Source organism: Corythoichthys intestinalis, chromosome 12 (genome assembly GCF_030265065.1).
Source record: "Corythoichthys intestinalis isolate RoL2023-P3 chromosome 12, ASM3026506v1, whole genome shotgun sequence".
Lineage (NCBI taxonomy): Eukaryota > Metazoa > Chordata > Actinopteri > Syngnathiformes > Syngnathidae > Corythoichthys > Corythoichthys intestinalis.
In genome coordinates, this window is record NC_080406.1 from 16545130 (window position 1) to 16566390 (window position 21261).

General features: G+C 39.8%; 1 protein-coding gene across 5 annotated transcripts in view; it reads right to left on the reverse strand.

Annotated features, from left to right (window-relative positions):
• The window catches only part of myo16 (myosin XVI), a 269930-nt gene that overhangs the window by 138209 nt on the left and 110460 nt on the right, over positions 1–21261 (reverse strand). For all 5 annotated transcript variants that reach the window (XR_009066237.1, XM_057851442.1, XM_057851443.1 and 2 more), the window contains exons 8-12: positions 9979–10054; positions 9252–9402; positions 5410–5560; positions 2917–3027; positions 631–696 (exon numbers count right to left, since the gene is read on the reverse strand). Coding sequence is in view for 4 of the 5 variants with exons in the window: in XM_057851442.1 (XP_057707425.1) it covers positions 631–696; positions 2917–3027; positions 5410–5560; positions 9252–9402; positions 9979–10054 (555 nt within the window). In the remaining variant the exon portion in view is untranslated. The remainder of the gene's footprint in view (positions 1–630; positions 697–2916; positions 3028–5409; positions 5561–9251; positions 9403–9978; positions 10055–21261) is intronic.

The window sequence follows — 21261 nt, forward strand, 5'->3', positions numbered from 1 at the left end:
CAGGCAACTGTACCAAATATTAACATTGATTTTCTCAGGTGTTGAAATACTTTTTTGCAGCAGTATAATACAAATAAATTGTTTAAAAAAAAAAAAAATCATTCAATGTGATTGCTGGATTTTTTTTAGATTGTCTCTCACAGTGGAAAAGCACCTACCATGAACATTTCAAACCCACCCATCATTTCTAAATGGGAGAAAAATCGCAGTGTTCAAATACTTATTTTCTTAACTGTAACTCAATAACGAACAAAGGGATTATTATCAAATTTGCAGGATTTGTTTGTTATGTGGAAACAGTAGAAATAATTAAATTTTGTGGTCATAAGGTCAAACGTCACAGAAATCAGAAAATGAATTTCGCAACAACTTGATAAGGAATAAGGCTATTTAACTCTTTCACTGCCATTTATGACGATAGACGTGCAATCATGTGGCTCTTTGGCCCTGAATTTAAATTAATCACTGATGACCAATCCATTTGGAAATGGGACGAAGTTCACTCACTGCCTTCCAATATAGTTCAAATGAATTGGACGTCTATCGCTATCAATGGTATCCAATGTGTTAAATGAATTAATGTTTTTAATTTTGTAAACCTAATCTGCTCACAGTCTGTTGAATGCTTACCAGAGTGGAGTAGATGGGCAGCTCTTTGTTTGGGTTGACCAACAAAAGAATGTGTCCGATATAAGTCTGCAAGAAAGCCAAACAAAAAGAAAAAAAACATATTTAAGTCAGTATAACATAAAATGAAAAAACACAGTTTAAGGCTATACTTTAAGGCCATCTGAAAAAGTATATGCCACTATTTTAGCCCTCTGGTCTCTAATAAGAGTCTCAGAGGACCTTCGGAAGCCGCAAAAGAACAATGGCCTTGGTGGTTCAAGGCTAACAACCTGGTAAAAACGTTCAATCCTAACACACTAGCAAACAATCGAGTCATTGTTAATGATGGTTGTCCACTGCTTCGATTGCTGCTCTCCTGAGAGGGTGCGGGGTGGTCAGAAGTCTATTGGACCCTGGTAGCTGGCAGCCGGTGAAAGAAACCTCATCAAAAGTGTCATTTCTGACCACCCTGCTGGGAGCATATGGAGCGTTTGCCGTCTTTGTCTTCACTCCATCACAATGCCAAGTGCTGTTTTTATAGAAATAGGAAGACTAGAGGACCTGGAGTGTTCATTAAATAAATTATTTTCTCAAAAGTTTAAGTATATTTTTTTATGTATTTATTTATGCATTTATTTTGATTTTCTTTTTTATTTATTTATCTATCTACAGTTATTTCAACATGGATTTCATGATTTTTTTTTTTGTTATGTTTCTATTTTTGTTGAAATTATCTCAACATTGTTTTAACTTTTTTATCAACATTTATTTTTTGCTATTACCATAATTTTCGCATTATAAGACGCACCTGACTACAAGCTTAACCACCCACCAAATTTGGCACGAAAACTGCATTTTTTCGTAGATAAGCTGCATTGGACTATAAGCCGCAGCTGTCCTCAGTGTATAATGGGATATTTACACCAAACGATATTAACCAGTAACACTATTCGACAGCGGCATCATATGACTGTCGTAAGACCAAATGAACCACCATGAAGCTTTGAACCAATTGGCTGCAAAGCTTAATTGCTTCAAGACTTCATATGGCCATCACTGCTCCCTTGGGGTAGACAGTCAACCTCTGCTGCCATCTGCTGTCAACACTGTTGTTGTGCAACATGCCTCCTAGCATGCGTTGCAGCGCTATAGATGTAAATAACAATCAAAATTCACGTTCTGTGGTAATTTATTGTTTCAGTTACTGTTCCCGCTTGTTTCATTAACTGCTAGTTATAGTATTTGGTAACTTTTTTTGACAGTGGTGCCTTACGACTGTCATTAGACAATCATAATTATGACATTAAACTGTCATGAGCATTAATGAATGCTTATAACAGACGTCATTTAGCGTTATCCAGCAAATTATTTCACTTTTGAATGGATGTAAAAGATCCAAGCTGGACATAAATTGGGTTAGTGACATAATCTGCTGGATGCCACTTAATGACACAAGCATTCAGTAATGTCCATGATAGTGTCATGTCATAATTATGACGGTTTTATGACAGTCTCATGACGCCGCTGTCAAATGAAGTGTTACCTATTAACCCAAATAAATCAACAAATAAGGTGATTTAAAATGAAGGAAAAAAGTAGCGGCTTATAGTCCGAAAATAACGGTAATTAAAATTTTCATTTATTTGTCTCAAAATGTATTTATTCATCTAATTTTTTTTTCACGAATTATTAATTAATCTCAAGTTTTATTTATTTGAACGTATACTTATTTATTTCAAAATTTCAACATTTATTTACACAAATTTTCATTTCATTTTAGAAATCATTTGCACTTGCACACTGAAAAAACATTTGATCTGTCATTCACCTATAAAACGTGGCCGTGAATTGCGGAAAAATATGTATTTAGTTGTTTTTCTTTTAAATATATTTTTGTATGCGTCGTTACAGTGGAACTGGGATTCATACATAATATAACTGATATCATATAATAAATTCTCAACTGTGTCATGTAGTTGCTACTGGCTGGTTAATGTTTCTTCAAATGAAACATATGAACTACAACAGGTCATGCTGATTACATGTCAGCTTCATTTCTAAGGCAAACTAGCATCTACATTCGAGGGTGACTTTCATGCATTTTCTTGACACAACTAGATCACAATGCATGAGTGTGTCCTTTCTCCCTTAAGGAGAAATTACACTCAATTGCATCAAGCAGGTTGCGACATCATCGTGATTGCAGCATTTTACCCAGCATGGTACTTTTCTCATCACACACAGTTAATCCTGAAAACCTGGTTGCCGATTTTACTCGGTACAATTCCCGAATCCAGGGCGTCTTACATATATTTGGTTGTTGCCAAAACGCTTCTGCATCTCGTAGAGCAAGCCACTGTCTGTTAGCTCACTGAGGGACGCCAGGTCGTCATTAGGCGCTGGAGGCATTAGCTTCACCTGAAGAGAAAAGCGCAGTGAGAATTGCACACAGACATTACCTTGCAAATAGTTGACTGTAAATTTCACACTATAGAGTGCCGTACTACGTAAAATTTCATCAAATTGAAGAATACACATACATTATACTGTAAGCCAGGGGTGTCCAAACTTTTTGCAAAGGGGGCCAAATTTGGCGTGGTAAAATGTGGGGAGCCGACCTTGGCTGACGTCCGTTACGTAGAACAATATATTTAAGCAAAATTTAGCAAGCCATTCAGTGCGTCACATTTACTTTATTATTTTTTTAAATGAATAATTTCAACAATCTCCCAATTAGCCTTTGCGGCGTTCTCTTTCGACTCTCGGGCTCTTGCGAAATACTACTGCTGTGAAATTAAACTAGCTTCAAGTTGCTTCAATTTCTCGCTGCGTATCTTCCCTATAACCTTGTCGTACATGTCAGCATGTCTTGTTTGGTAATATCGCCTCACATTGAAATCTTTAAAAACAGCGACTGTCTCTTTGCAAATGAGGCAAGACACAGTTGTTGCATATTTTAGTGAAGAAATAGTCCAATTTCCACCTATCCTTGAAGCGTCGGCCGTGACAGTCAACTTTTTTTGTTGATTGTTGCCATTTTAGAAAATTGGAAGTAGAGGGTCACACGGAGTAATGTTGCTTAGTCCTTAAATACCTGCAACATGAAGCAATTATCAGAGAATCCCAAAATTTGAAAAATAAGGTCCTAATGAAACCTTTTTTTCAAATTTGTGAAAATAAAAGTCAAAATGAATATGTGTAATAAGCGCTCTAATATCTATAACCCATGCTGAATCATGTTTTTTTCTCATGGAACCTACCGATGCATGTGTTGACTTACATCCATCAGTTTTTTTTTCCAAAAACAAATGTCAAAATTCTAAATTAGTCCAAAAATCATGAAATTTTAGGTGTATCAAATGTGATACATTTGGCAATAAAGGGTTAAAGTGCTGCTGCCTTTTAGTGGGTAAATGAGGAGCAGCATTTCGTGTGTAAGCTACTTCATATGCTAGTTGCAGTATTGCTGACCAATTTATTAATTCTGTGTGCTGGCCAGATGTTATTGATTTTATGAGAGAGGCTGGGGGCCGGATGAAATTTGACCACGGGCCGCATTTGGCCCCCGGGCCGGACTTTGGACATTTCTGCTGTAAGCCTTACTTGACGAAAAACCAGAGCTTAGGGTTGCCAACAGTCCCGGATTGGGCAGGACAACCCGGAATTTTGTAATTTCTGATCGTCAGACATCATAAATTCCGGGTTGTTCCGCCCAATAAGGGACTGTTGACGAACCTGTCAACACTATCCCTAGCACAGCAGCCTCATTCTAGCACACGGTGAAATTGTGTTCTTTTGAAATCTGCCGTAACATGTTCTTCTGTAATGACACCAAGAATCGGACAGAGCTTTTAACAGCCATAAAATCGTCATAGTGGCCAACGAATTCTGCTTGCAGCTTGCTAGCATAGCAGTTTTGTTGTAGCAAACTGTGATTACGATTGTTTTTTTCCCCTTGTTTTTAGGGTTAAGGTTTGTTTTTGTTGTTGTTTTTTTTATTTTATTTTAAGCTGAAGGCCTCTTAAGTCACCAGTCAAGAAGTACCATATTTTCCGCACTATAAAGTGCACCTGAAAGCCTTCAATTTTTCTCAAAAGCCGAAAGTGTGACTTATGATCCGATGTGCCTTATATACGGATCAACATTAGTTAATCGTGGCATGACATTCTGTTTAGCTCAGCTCCATCTTGTGGATGCATAACGCAACACCAACCACTACTACTACTACTACTACTACTACTGCGCCTTATAATGCAGTGTGCCCTATACATGAAAATAAAAACATAAAATAGGCTATTTATTGAAAGTGCGCCATATACTCTGATGCACCTTGTAGTGGGGAAAATACAGTAGTAGTATCGTTGCCTGTATGTTATGAGTTGCCCAATAGAGGCTATGCACACTCTTCGTCACAGCTTTCAGCCTGTAGTGTGCTGCAGCAACTCATGCTGATTTTCAATCTGTGAAACCCATGGCTTCATTAATCATGTGACTAATAAACATTAAATGAAAACTCTTTAAATGAGTTTATCACTACTAGATGTCCAATCCATTTGAACTGGGAGGGTAACAGCTCGTTCATTCGCTGCTAACCCCCAGCTTAAAATGGATTGGACATGTATAGGTTGCCATCAGCAGCCGATGAGTTAAAAATTGCTGCTAAAAAAAAAAAATCACATAATTATCTGAAATTTCTTGAAAAGTCTCCCTCTTAGAATGAATGCCCTAACTATGTAGCTTTTTTGGATTGAATTGGATCACACTACACTGCAGCTTTCCCTGTTTGGATAGTCTGATTACCTGCTCCAGTTTGCTTGTCCCTGAGCTAAAAGGGCCATCCCGGGCATCATCCAGCGAGGGCTTCCGACTGAGCCCCCCACCCGCCTCTCGGAACATGGCCCACTTCTCCAGAAAGCTGTCCCGTTTCGACATGGGGAGGCCAAGTGGACTCCTGTGAGACAAAGAAAAAAGTCCATTTACCTTATTGGCTGCCACTGAGAACAGTAGATGTCCAATTCATTTTGACTGGGACGGGTGAAAGATGAGGATTTGTAATGACACCAAGAATCGGACGGAGCTTTTAACAGCCATAAAATCGTCATAGTGGCCAACGAATTCTGCTTGCAGCTTGCTAGCATAGCAGTTTTGTTGTAGCAAACTGTGATTACGATTGTTTTTTTTTTTCCTTGTTTTTAGGGTTAAGGTTTGTTTTTGTTGTTGTTTTTTTTTTATTTTATTTTAAGCTGAAGGCCTCTTAAGTCACCAGTCAAGAAGTACCATATTTTCCGCACTATAAAGTGCACCTGAAAGCCTTCAATTTTCTCAAAAGCCGAGAGTGTGACTTATGATCCGATGTGCCTTATATACGGATCAACATTAGTTAATCGTGGCATGACATTCTGTTTAGCTCAGCTCCATCTTGTGGATGCATAACGCAACACCAACCACTACTACTACTACTACTACTACTACTACTACTACTACTACTACTACTGCGCCTTATAATGCAGTGTGCCCTATACATGAAAATAAAAACATAAAATAGGCTATTTATTGAAAGTGCGCCATATACAGAAAGATGAGGATTTGGAGCCATTCTCGGTTTAAATTACTTGCATGTCTATCGTTGTCAATGGCAGGCAATGAACATGGTAGGAGGTAAATATTAGGTGTGGGAACCTCTTGGTACCTCACGATACGATACGGTTTGCGATACAAAGCTCACGATAACGATGGTCTCATGATATGGCGACATGGCGATTATCGAAACATTGGTGAGGAAATCATTCTACAATATTCTACCAAATAAGTAATAGAAAAATAAGTTATCTAAATCTTTCTGCTGTAAGTTTATCACTAGTAGACGTCCAATCCATTTGAACTGGGAGGGTGGCAGCAAATAAACTCCTCCCACTTCTATGGCTGTCAGTGGCAGCCAATGCTAGGCAACGAAGTAATTCAGGATCGTTACCTGTTGATTTCAGTCACTTCCTGTTATTTTAGGGCATTTCGGAATCATTTGCTGTTGATTTTGGGGCATTTGATAGGTCACTTCCTGTTGGTTTTGGGTTACAGAACAGGAAGTGACCTGAGAATCTCCCAAATGAATAGGCAGTGACTCAAACTCAACAGAAAGTGACTTGTAAATGCCCCAGAAATCGAAAAGAGTGACTATGAATATTATGGTCTCGAATGAACGTTCGCTCTTCCCAGTTTAACGGATTGGGCGTCGAGCGCCATCAATGGCAGCCATAGAGTTAACTGAGACACTATTATATTGGAAGATTTTGGGACCAACTTTTTGGTTCCTTATTTACGTTTTTTTTTTTTAAACATTGACACCTTTTCAAAACGATATCTCGATTCTTGGCATGAGCGTATCGATAACCTTTTGGGATGTATGGATATCACCATTTTGATATTTTGTCACACCCCTAGTGTTGAACTTAGATGTACTTTTGTCACGATGCTAAAATTGAAAACTATCAAAGTCAATGTCAATTCTCCAAAAAATCCTGGATTTTCAATACTATATAAATAAAAAACAAAAACAAGTTAAATGCATTTTTTTTCCTGAACTCTTTTAGTTCCACTGACAATAGTAGATGTCCAATCATGTGGCTCTTGAAAACTAAAGTGAAACTCTTCAAATGATTTTATCACTAATATCAACAATGTGGTGGAAGTGGGGAACACACCACAAATTTTGTTAATGAAAATCCAACCATCATCAGTGTTAGGATAACATTAAACTGTGTGAATATACTAACCTGCAAAACTCGAGTAGGAAGCTGCTTAGAGAGAGACGGGTGCTGCATAATAAGTATTTAGTGAACCACTAATTGTGCAAGTTCTCCCACTTGAAAATATTAGAGAGGCCTGTAATTGTCAACATGGGTAAACCTCAACCATGATAGACAGAATGTGGACAAAAAACCCCAGAAAATCCAATTGTTTGATTTTTAAAGAATTTATTTGCAAATCATGGTGGAAAATAAGTATTTGGTCAATACCAAAAGTTCATCTCAATACTTTGTTATGTACCCTTTTTTTGGCAATAACAGAGGACAAACGTTTTCTGTAACTCTTCACAAGCTTTTCACACACTGTTGCTGGTATTTTGGCCCATTCCTCCATGCAGATCTCCTCGAAAGCAGTGATGTTTTGGGGCTGTCGTTGGGCAACACGGACTTTCAACTCCCTCCACAGATTTTCTATGGGGTTGAGATCTGGAGACTGGCTAGGCCGCTCCAGGACCTTGAAATACTTCTTACGAAGCCACTCCTTTGTTGCCCTGGCTGTGTGTTTGGGATCATTGTCATGCTGAAAGACCAAGCCACGTCTCATTTTCAATGCCCTTGCTGATGGAAGGAGATTTTCACTCAAAAGATCTCGATACACGGCCCCATTCATTCTTTCCTTTACACAGATCAGTCGTCCTGGTCCCTTTGCAGAGAAACAACCCCAAAGCATGATGTTTCCACCCCACTGCTTCACAGTGGGTATGGTGTTCTTCGGATGCAGTTCAGTATTCTTTCTCCTCCAAACACGAGAACCTGTGTTTCTACCAAAACGTTCTATTTTGGTTTCATCGGACCATGACACATTCTCCCATTCCTCTTCTGGATCATCCACCTGCTCTCTAGCGAACCGCAGACGGGCCTGGACATATACTGGCTTTAGCAGGGGGACACGTCTGGCAGTGCAGAATTTGACTCCCTGGCAGCGCATTGTGTTACTGATAGTAGCCTTTGTTACTGTGGTCCCAGCTCTCTGTAGGTAATTCACTAGGTCCCCCCGTGTGGTTCTGGGATTTTTGCTCACCGTTCTTGTTATCATTTTGACACCACGGGGTGAGATCTTGCATGTAGCCCCAGATCGAGGGAGATTATCAATGGTCTTGTATGTCTTCCATTTTCTACTAATTGCTCCCACAGTTGATTTCTTTACACCAAGCGTTTTACCTATTGCAGATTCAGTCTTCTCAGCCTGGTGCAGGTCTACAATTTTGTCTCTGGTGCCCTTCGACAGCTCTTTGGTCTTGGCCACAGTGGAGTTTGGAGTGTGACTGACTGAGATTGTGGATAGGTGTCTTTTATACCGATAATGAGATAAAACAGGTGCCATTAATACAGGTAACGAGTGGAGCCTCATTAGACCTCATTAAACCTCGTTAGAAGAAGTTAGACCTCTTTGAAAGCCAGAAATCTTGCTTGTCTGTAGGTGACCAAATACTTACTGTCCACTCTCATTTGGAAATAAATTCTTTAAAAATCAAACAATGTGATTTTCTTTTTTTTTCTCTTTTTTTTCCCACATTGTGTCTCTCATGGTTGAGGTTTACCCATGTTGACAATAACAGGCCTCTCCAATCATTTCAAGTAGGAGAACTTGCACAATTGGTGGTTGACTAAATACTTATTTGCCCCACTGTAGGTTCATATTGGTGAGAAATGTAGCCCTGGCCACTGTTCACCCAATCTTTTTGGTCTTATTAATGTCCCATCCCTAGCAAAAAGTGTACATGCAGGTTATGCTGTTATATCGTCCCTACTAATGAGACCAAACCTACACCCTTGCTGGATACAACATTTCAGGAACAATACTTCATAGCTTTCAATATTTTTGACAACCCTACTTACAGGTTTTTAACAGGGGTGTTGAGGTCATGTGATCCGCTGTCGTAGCGTTGGTCCGTGGAGAGCACAGGGGTGGAGGGATCCTTCAGTCTTTGGAGCCAGTTTACCTCACTGGTCACAAGAATGTCTGCAATATGCTCTGATGCAGCAATGTCTGCAAATTTAAATGAAATACGAAACATTAAATAAATAGAATCTGGGATATATTTTTCGTATAATATGGCTCTAAAAGCAATTTGACATCATACGAAAAAAAATTCTAAGTTCTACTAAGTACTACAACAGTTTTCTATATGTTACGTAATGTGTGGAATTTGAGTGCTCTGAAGTGAAAATATTTTACACCCAAGCACCACTTAGGGTGTTATTGGACACGGAGGCTTCATTGTGGCTGACGACCCCCTCGACTCCCATCACTTACATCCGTTCATCGTATAGAAGCTGAAGAATGGATGAAGGGCTCTAACGGAGAAAGATGGGGATGGGGAATCGTCAAAGTCTCTCAGGGCTTGTCTCATTCGTGCTTGTTGTCAGCACACAAGCAAGAAGCAGCAGCTATTGATTATGGCCAGAGAGATGCAGGCCAGCACTTAATGGCCAAAGGCAGACTGTCTTTGCTCTCTTTGGTGAGTTCTTTAGCAATAAATACTTTTAAAAACTCAAATATAATATTGATTCTTCTCATTTGTATATACAGTATGTGCATGCGTTTGTATACATTATGTTTTACCTGAAGGCTTGTCTTGGTTGCAGTTCAACAGTGTAGGGTTGGCTCCATGCCTCAAGAGTTGATTAACGATGCTTGTCTGTGGAAAATGGTGTAAATGATCGATTATATTACTTTAGGGCATAAAACAGTAAGAAAATTGATTTTTTATTTTTATTTTTTTTTTATTTTTTTTACACATATACATTTATGTACACATTTCTCTGATATGAGGAGGTTTGTTTGGCAAACATGGGCTTTTCACATACACAAAAATACCAGCATTGACGGTAGTGAAAGTTTCTGAGGAGAGAGTTTATTCCTAAGAGACTGTCAACTGTATGGAGGTTGCAACAGTGCCAAGGGGTGTTGTGATCTTGACTGACTGGAATTTAAAATATATAACAAATTGGCCCGAATATAAGACGGTGTTTTTTGCATTGAAATAAGAATGAAAAAGAGGGGGTCGTCTTATATTCACGGTCTAGACATTATACCCATTCATGCTAGATGGCGCTAGATATCATTGAAGCGATGTTCTGTCATGACAGATCTCAGCTACTCTCCCCATTCACGACGCTAGATGGCGCCAGATATCATTGAAGCGACGTTCTGTCATGACAGATCTCAGCTACTCTCAAGTTTAACCAGTTTGCATTGTTTTATTGCAATGTTTTTCCTTATTCAGATTTGTTTCAAGACTACAGTTAGTGTCACTTTGATGGTTAATGCAGTTATTGCAATGTTGTTGTTTTATGGCAATAGATTGGTTTATTTACATTTCAAAAACGTGATTGCACTTTAGTTTACATCTTTAAATGTTCAGATATTAAGATTTGAATGAGGCAAAATAACATGCTTTTTCTCTCAAATATATTGTTATAATCATTTGTTTCGGATGTAATGTTAATTTTCTGTATAAAAATTAATTAGGTGTTCAAAATGTGTTTTTTCAAACTTGAGTCTTGAAAATGAGGGGGTTGTCTTATCATCAGGGCCGTCTTATGTTCGGGCCAATACGGTAATAATAATCTGAAAAACTTTGAAGTGGAAGTTTCTGTAGTGACAGTTTATTCTTAAGGGACTGTTAACTGCCTAGGGGTGTGCTGGTGCCACGGGGTGTTCTGGTCCTCATTGAATAGCATTATCCCCCCCCCCCCACCCCACCCCCCAAAAAATCTGGCAAACTTGGAAGTGAAAGTTTCTAATGTGATAGTTTATTCCTGAGAGACTGCTGGCTCTATGTGGGTGCACCATTGCCACAGTGTGTTCTGATCTTGATTGACTAGCATATTGCAAAAAAATGCATGAAACTTGGAAGTGAAAGTTTCACTGACATATGATCATATTGAGGACAAAAAAATAACAAATTAGTATACAACAATACCAGCCGAGCGGAGCCAATTTTGTTTCCTCTAATAACATTTTACAGTCAGATGCATCAAAACTAATCACTAAAATGAATGGAAATAGTCTTAGTTTAAAAAGAGGACATATTATGGAAAATTCACTTTTAAATGAGTTTTATACAGATACACTAGCTGGGTCTCTGGAGAGTCTGCTGCCCACCCGTCAAGTGTGAAATTAAACAACCAAGCAAATCTGTTATTATCTGCATCATTTGAGAACATGGGGTTAATTTACATAATAACTGCCAACCAAGTTTCTCCATGTATGACATGATCAACTAGGATTCGTGAAGTGAATCACTGCCAGCCTTTTCAGTTAAAATGGATCGGATGTCTATTAAAATCAGTGGTAATGAATGAACCAGCGTATTTTTTCGACTGTAAATTGCTAGTTTTTCTCTTCCGTTGAAGTTTGAACCCTGCGGCTTATTTATGGATTTTTTTTTTTCCGGCCTAACTAACATCATGCTACCTCGTTTCATTTATTTATTTTGCTTAGCGTAGGGTGACCAAACGTCCTCTTTTGCCCGGACAAGTCCTACTTTCACGTAGTATCCTCGTCGTCCGGGCGGGTTTTATACATTCATAAAAATGTCCGGTTTTTATGATTTATCACGGGACCAATTTGACGAGAATCCCTCCGGCGCTGGGTGGCAGCAGTTGACATGGCTCCTACTAGAAGGGAGGGAAGGAGTAGTTCTTCTTGTTTTTGTTGGCAGTTTACCCCTATTATGAGGCATTACCGCCATCTACTGGGTTGACGATTTGGCCACAACGCCTGCCCAGCTGTTAAGTTTTTTACGATAAATACGTATATAATGGCAACTGTTGACTTCTGTCGGAGCTTTGACTGTAAAATCCCGTTTGGTGTCGCATCGTTGCACTGCCGATGATTGTAAATTTTTGTAGCAAAGTTTGATTTTTGCCTCAGCTAACTATCAGTAAGCTAAACCACGCAAGGCATTATGAGAAACGTAGTTTTGAACTGCTACGTTTGGAAACATACTGGTTGAATAGTTTGTCCGGTTTTTTTTCGGTTATTGTTTGTGTGCAATCTAGAACATTGAATGAGAATATCAATTGAATGGGAATAACAATTTGTCAAGGACAGTTGTTGTTATAGTGATTTATAAAAATGTTTAGTTGGCACATAGCCTACTGTGTGTATGTGTATTGATATATATATATATATATATGTATATATATATATATATATATATATATATATATATATATATATATATATATATATATATATACAGTGGTACCTCTACATACGATCGCTTCGACACACGAACTTTTCGACATCCGACGTAAAATTTGACTCGCCATTTGTTTCTACATCCGACGACATGCTCGAAATACGACGACAATGGCAGCACCGCAGACGAATGCACGGAGGATTTTCTTGTGTGACAAATCAACACAGGTTTCAGAAAAGGTTGGTACAGGTGGTGAAACAAGGAAAAAGTTGATGCTTACCTTCGAAATGAAGATGCAAATGACAGAAAAATATGAGCGTGGGGTGGGCATCCGTGAAATGGCTCAACAATACATCTCCACAGTCCTCCTCCGACCATCGTTCGCCAGTCTTTATAAATTAAGCTGACAATTCTTATTGTCTCCAAAGAAATCGCCAGCTTCGCCACGTTTTCATCATTTCTTTCACAACTTATTCAACACAAAACGCCTGCTGTCTGCCGCAATTGATGGTGTTCTCAAGAGAACATTCAAAGTGAAAGTGAAACTCAAGCTCACCGGTCCGTCTCTGGCACGTGAGCCCCGCGGTGCGTTCAGGTACACAACAAAACGTCCGCCTTATTAGAACCCGATTCGTTACACTATTACAGGTATTATTATTATTCTTTTTATTACATTATTCCAATTTTGATTTATAATTTATTTGTTTTGCTACGTGTAATTGCCATTTGTAATAGCACCAGCAGTATTTTTTAAGGATTTAGTGCAGGTTTTTGGGCTGTGGAACGAATTAATGGAATTATAATGTATTCCTATGGGAAAATCCTGCTCGACATACGACCATTTCGACTTACAAACAAGGTCCTGGAACGGATTAACTTCATATGTAGAGGTACCACTGTATATATATATATATATATATATATATATATATATATATATATATAAAAAGATAGATAGATAGATAGATATAAATATATATATATATATATATATATATATATATATATATATATATATATATATATATATATATATATATATATATATAGATATATATATATATAGATATATATCTATATATATATATATATATATATATTAGCAGGGCCGGCCCAGGCCATTTGGGGGCCCTAAGCAAAATAATGCAAAGGGGCCCATATTTTTGGCCCACCATTTCGTCACAGTGTACTGTTAAACCCATACATGCAATCCAACCCACACGCCCATATTTTGTATATTAATCAGATTTTGTAGCACTGCATACTTCAAACTTCTCACCCCAAATGATTGTCAGTACTTACAGTAGATAGCGCCAAACCTTTTTCTAAAAGAGGAAAGAAGTTAAGGAAGAACTTTATTTTTTTAAAGCTTGTAATCAAGTATCAAAACTCACAAAAGTAAAGCAAACTTTAGTAAACAAAGTAGAATATAAATTTAAAAATCGCCAGATTGGGGGCCCCCTAGTGGTCAGGGGCCCTAAGCAGCTGCATAGTCTGCATATAGGCTGGGCCAGCCCTGATATTAGTCATTATTTATTGTTATTTTTTTCAAAATGCATTTTTCCATCCAGAGTGAGGGGGCACACTTTAAATATATTAAAGTGATATAGGCATCTTTGAGTGAACTTCGAGTAAAATTCAAGTATCTTGAGGCCCGGCTGAGTGTCCTGTTTTTTGGAAATCAAAATATGGCCACCCTTGCTTAGCGTCGTGGCGACATTGTCATTTTGGATGTGTTTAGAGTCGCTACCTACTACTGCAACTGTTCTGTTAGCCAACAACACCCTGAGTTTACAAGTGTAGCATCGCATGGTTAGCATTCATTGCAAAATGCAACTTTAGCTTTATTGCTAGGTTAGCATTCCAGAAGCTAAGTTTGACTCTTAGTGCCGCTATAGAAGAACGGTTTGAGCTTAACCATATGTAGTTTGACAGATTGAAGAATATTTAAAGGCATTATGGGGATGTGGATGCAGACAGAGGTGGCGCGTCGATTTAGGCAAACCAGGCAATTGCCTAGGGCCCCCAGCCAGCAGGGGCCCCCAGAGGGCCAACAGATTAGGCACACGCAGCTTTACTGCACTGTCGCAGCGACAAGTGTAGGGACTGTTTCAATACCATGGAATCATTTGGCAGATTATCTTACGATTCTGTTATCAATCCCCATCAGCACTAATTTATTCATGTGTCTACTTAAAGAAAAGGTGATTTTTAAAAAAAAGTGTATTAATGCGTCTATCGTATTTCTCGTCAAATACTCTATAAGAAAAATATAACATATATGCATCTAAAATAATCCTAAACGATTTTATTAGCAATTTTAATATTCCTTTTAGCAAGGTTCCTTGGGTACGCATACGTTCCCATAGCAACCAGTCCTGTTGTTGTCCTACGTCCCAATAATGCAATGGGGGGAAATTTGAGTGTCCTAAAAAGTGGTCTATGAGAGCAAGGCGTTATTAGACTTTTATTGAATATGCTATTGCTCCAAGTCCAAATGTCCCCCTTACTTGCACACGCTCGAAGGCACTCTTAGCTCGAAGCTGCGAGCTAAGAGTTAAGGTAAAGTGGATTTTGTATTTTTTTTTTTGGTAATTGTAGCAACCTGTTGTTTTTGAAGTGAAGTGCTTTTGTGGTTTCAGACTGACTGTGAACACACCAGCACAACTTGTGACTTTGTTTGACTGGCATTTAAATGACAAGGACATAGCCATCATTTATACATTGAGGTAGTCCCTAGTTAACGAACGAGTTCCGTTCCTATGTTGGCGAGGTAACCCTAATTTTCGCGTAATTCCATTAAGTCGAGTCCGTCGTAACTCGGAGTTTACCTGTACATAGCTGTCATGTTGATTACATCAGTTTTGACAATAAAATGTATGCTCAATCAAATCTTTCTGTGCAACATCTTTTCTAGGGTGACCATATTTTGATTTCCAAAAGAGGACACTCAGCCCGGCCTCAAGATACTTGAATTTAACTTGAAGTTCACTCAAAGATGCCTATATCACTTTAATCTATTTAAAGTGTGCCCCCTCACTCTGGATGGAAAAATGCAGATTGAAAAAAAAAAAAATCATTAATGACTAAATATATATATATAATATATATAATGCAGACCCATGGAAATGTAGTCCAGTCAATAGACCCTACCCACGTGACGTCACACACAGCCCTAAACCACGCCCCCGCACCATGTTGGCCGGCAACACATCGTTTTTCCCCATTGAGGCTACATACATTCCTCCTATTTACGGCGTTTTTCTGCTACTTAACGGCGATTAAACAAAATGGTGAAGGCATGTGTGGCTGTTGGTTGCACTAACAGAGAAGGTGGACGGAAAGACATAAAGTTTTACCGTATTCCGAAAGATCCCGAGAGGAGAGCAATGTGGACGGCTGCTATTCGACGCCAAAACTGGGCACCAAAAAATCACCACCGACTATGTAGTAGTCATTTTATATCAGGTAAGATGCATTTAAGATATACTTAGAGGGTTTGGGGCTGACAAATAACCACAATTAAGATCACTGCGAGGCTAATCGCCGACAACATACACGTATGTATGTAGTTAGTACTATCGCTAAACCATATAAACATAAAAACCCCTAACTGCATTGACAAACGACATGAAATAAATTAGACTTGACAGTGGATGTTAGCGAGAATAAAAGATTTTGAATTGAAAATGTCGTAACTCACCTTCCCAAGCACAAGATAGATTCCTGCCGAATTTTCGCGGACGAGGACTTCTTTCACCCAACCAGCAACAAAGTATTTATAAGCCTCCAAGCTCTTAAAGTTTTTTAAACTTTCGTGAGAATATGCCGACTTTGTGTGGATTAGGTAGTGATAGATATCTGGATAGCAGATGTCAGGCAGAGACGGCGAAGAGAACGTGTCGAAAAATAGCGATTTAGGCATCAAATATGGATCCGGCGACTGTATAAAACGAAGCTTTTCCACATAACGCCTTTTGTGTAAAACATCCAGTGAGTTTACGGCGTCGGAAAGCACTGGGTCTTCCATAAAATGCATTTTAATTTGCTCGTTCCATTGACACTAATGGTAATATAGCCACAGACAGACGGCCAAGATGGCGGGTCACGTGATTTTGTGACGTCGGTGGGTAGGGTATATACACATAGACTCAGTAGGCTATGTGCCAACTAAACATTTTTATAAATTATTATCACGAAAATTTTCCTTGACAAATTGTTATACCCATTCAATTGATATCCTCATTCAATGTTCTAGATTGCACACAAACAATAACCAAAATAAACCGACGAACTATTCAACCAGCATAACTACGTTTCCCATAATGCTTAGCATGGTTTAGCTTACTGATAGCTAGCGGAGGCAAAAATCAAACTTTGCTATAAAAGTTTAAAATCATCGGCAGCGCAACGATGCGACACCAAACGGGATTTTACTGTCAAAGCACCAACAGAAGTCAACAGTTGCCATTATATACGTATTAGCATTAAAAACTTAAAAACTGTGCAGGCGTTGTGGCCAAATTGTTAAGCCAGTAGATGGCGCTAATGTCTCATGATAGGGGTAAACTGCCAACAAAAACAAGATTTACTCCTTCCCTCCCAACTACTAGGAGTCATGTCATCGCAGGCAGGCGCTGCCACCCAGCGGCAGGAGGGATTCTCTTCAAATTGGTCCCGTGAAAAATCATAAAAACCGGACATTTTTATGAATTTATAAAACCCGCCCGGACGACGAAGATACTACGTGAAAGTACGACATGTCCGGGCAAAAGAGGACGTTTGGTCACCCTATCTTTACACAAAAGTTTGTGAATGCCTGCATGATTTTTTTGTTCTTCTTCTTCAGTTTCATGAAACTTGGTTTGTCCGATTTTTAGTCAGGTGTGCTCTGTAGTGTAGTACAATTAATAGCCAAAATGGCTTTTATGATGTTTGGCATCCAAAATCCAGTTACTCAGCACCTTGACTGTAGCAGCTGTCCAAAGTTGAATGTGTAACATCTTCCACTATCAGCTGTGCTCACAGTCTATAAATATTAACTGACGTCACTAACACACCGCCATATCAACCTTCTGGAGAGCCCACGAGGACAAGGAAAAGGTCACCCGCACCCCCTGACCCACAAACAGAAAGAACGAGATGTGACAAAGAATCTTTTTTTTTTTTTTTTTCCAATCCTTTTTATGAATCACGGGCTTCCCATTCCCATATCTCTCAAATGTAACTTCATCATAAAATGAGTTAATCCACACTCAGTGGAGTAGTGTTCTAAAACATTTCATTAAAAGGATTTTTTTAATCCCTGCACATGCTGTAGGTATTTGAAAACTCTTCCCGGAGGGGTCAGCGACGATCTGGCTTATCTCAATAGCGGAGGAGCAGAGCTTAATTAGCTTTGGTAATAGGGTCGTACGTCTTCTTAAAGGGTGAGAGTGTGGCGGGCATGCAACATTGCGCAGGGGGTCTTTGGGTTTAACGCTGCAGCTAGAGTTGCACTTGGTACGGCTGGCAGCGAATAATCGTGTTTCAGTGCCGTTGACAGTGATGGACGTCCAATTCAAAAAACTGGGAGCGATCATTCGCGTGCCGCAAGCCCTCCTATCAATTAGCTTTACCGTTTATCTCACCTGGAGTTAATAAACCACTTGACAATCATCAGCATTGGACTCTTTTTGAGGGCCTTTTCAAAATCTTTCAAACTAGTCTGTATATTCATATAATTGATTAAATATGACAGACCGATCTAAAAATAATTGGACGATCTTCGAACTCATTCTTAAAAGCAACACTTTGTAACTTTTCAGTTTTGAGCGATTTTAGCGACGCCGGTGGAGAAAAGCGGTAGTGTTTTGCCTTAAGGAATACTAAATGCCCAGTTATGCTTCTGCGGCAGACCTACCAACGAAGACCCGCTTTACGACCCTGCGCTGTAGCCTCTCTGGGTCCTTTTTTATCTGACTTCGCGTCGCGTCAACGCATGTGACGTGGTGGAAATGGACTGTGATTCGTCCGCTCAGACTTGTTTCTGGTTCAGCGCGAAATCACCGCCATTCTCAAAAATTATTTTTCTACATGCAAAAATGGACCAAGCCGACGAGAGTATCAACGAAGACCAAGCACGACAACTTCTACAATGTCTCGTCAAGACATTATGAAGATTGCCAAATGGCAAGCAATTCGTGGGATGAGATTGCTGAAAATACGGGGCTGGAGGTCAGCCAGCGACTGAATAAAAAAATTTTAAAAAATGGAAGAACCACCGAGACAAGTACAGTATGTGTGTGTTCGGAATCGAATGGCCACACGAAGCTGTGATCCAGTCGGCTAAAAACTGCCAGCTTTTTATCACTTTATGTCGTATTTTTGGTCGGTGCACTTCATCATTTATTATGTACATATGTTTGCTGTGAGTCTGAGAGTTGTTTTGATGTTTAATTTTCAACAACAGACAGTTCACACACGATACACCATCACTGATTGAGAGTGCCTCGGTGCTTTTATGATAACGTTAACATCAACGCTTCCGACGCAGTTTGGGAAATTCCATAGACGCCAGAAACCTGCGATGGCTTCTAACTGGCTGTTTGTAGGACAGGGCAAACAAATCGGGCTGGAGGGCTTGGCAGACCTCGGACAAAACGCTGGACGCAGTGCTCGACGCCAGTTTGAAGCTAGCCGCTACAGCTAACTGGTTTCTACCCGAGGCTAGAATTTTATGCGGCATGAAAAGTTGGACAGAACGCCTCGAAACCGTCTTCTGCGTCGCCTGCGCCTCAACATTTGTATGATCAACATATTTTCAATGTTGATGAGCTGAAGATCCGCATTCAAGCATTCCATCTTGCATTGTTTATTTTTTTTCTCAGTTAAACTAGACATGGGGAAGTCAACAAGCATGCTCCAAAACCCTACAAACATAACGCCACACCCCTCTAGTGGCTTGGCGGTGAATCACAGGGCAACGTGTCACCTGGCCGGAGAACCATCGAATGTCAAATGATGCCATAGTCGCTGCGCTGTCACCGTAACGCGGGAGCATAACTCAGGCTTAAAGGCTGAGTTATGCTTCTGTGGCAGACCTACGCCGTCAAGGCAGACCCGATTTACGACGCTCGGCCATAGCCTGATGTGCCCCTCAGCAGAATCCTGACTGGGTTTCACGTCAACGTGGGGTGGCGTGACGCAAATGGACTGTGATTGGTCCGCTCAGACAGTCGTTTCTGCTTCAGCGCGAAATCATCGCCATTTTTAAACATTGTTGTGCTACACGCAAAAATGAACCAAGCCGACTAGAGTATCATCGAAGAGGTCCCTAAGTACGACAACCTCTACAATGTCTCGTCAAGACATTATAAAGATTGCCAAATGCCATTTGGCAAATGGCAAGCAATTCGTGGAAGGAGATTGCTGAAAATACGGGGCTGGAGGTCAGTGATTGCATAAAAAATGGAAGAACCTCCGAGACAAGTATATGTTGGTTCGGAAGCGAATGGCCACATGAAGCGGTGACACAGTCGGCCAAAAACTGCCAGCTTTTTATCACTTAATGTCATTTTTTTGGGTTGGTGCACGTTATCACTTATTTTGTACGTATGTTTGCTGTGAGTCTGTGGCTTATTTACATTTTACTCTTCAAGTATATGATGAATAAAGCTACAGGTTTGGTGTCAAATGAGTTGTTTTGATGTTTAATGTTCAACAACAGACAGTTCACACACTTGAAACATCATTACTGATTGAGAGTTCCTCTGTGCTTTTATGATAACGTGTTTACCATCAAGGCTTCAAACGCAGTTTTGGAAGTTCCATAGCCGCCAGAAATTTGCTATGGCTTCCCACTGGCTGGTTGTAGGTTACATGGCAAAGAAATCGGACAAAACGCTGGACAACGCAGCTTGCTGGCTTCCATCCGATGATAGAATTTGTAATGTGACTGCCAGTCTCTGTGTGGCATTAACAGTTGGACAGACCACCTCCGCAACAGTCAGCATTTGTATGATCAACATTGGTTATTCAGTGTTGATGAGCTGAAGATCCACATTCAAGCGTTCCATCTCCTTTGGCATTATTGTGCAACCGAAAGAAAACTAGAGCAAGTCGACAAGAGTCCCCCAAAACCTTACAAACACAACGCCACACCCCTTTAGTGGCTTGGCGGTGAATTACAGAGCAACGTGTTCCCTTGCTGCAGGATTATCGAATGCTCATTGACACCATAGTCGCTACGCCGTCACCGCAACGCAGAAGCATAACTCAGACTTAAGTTTCCCATGAGGACCAGCACTGCGTTTTCCATGCGGATCAGAGCACACCTTTACCGTGTCGTAAAAACATCAATCAAAAATCAATCCTCTGGTCACCTGGAGATGGAGTAAACAACATTTCTGTGTACAGCGGCTTTGTGAAAGATGAATCGTAAAAAGGGAATGAATCAAACTATGGCTAAACAATAGCATATGACACTTAGCAATCATGTGGCTTAGTGTCACTAACCCCACCCGAACTTGTCAGCGCTAACGAGTTCGGTCGTGTCACACCAGCGAGTGAAAGCCGGGCCAAAGTTGATTCTGTATATCCTGGTAGCCTGCCGTTTTTTTCCTCCCCAAACAAAACTTTTTGTTTCTTTTGTTGCTCAGCCATCTTTGCAGAATTTGCGCGAAAGGGTTAGCATCGACTTCCACTTTTATAATGAA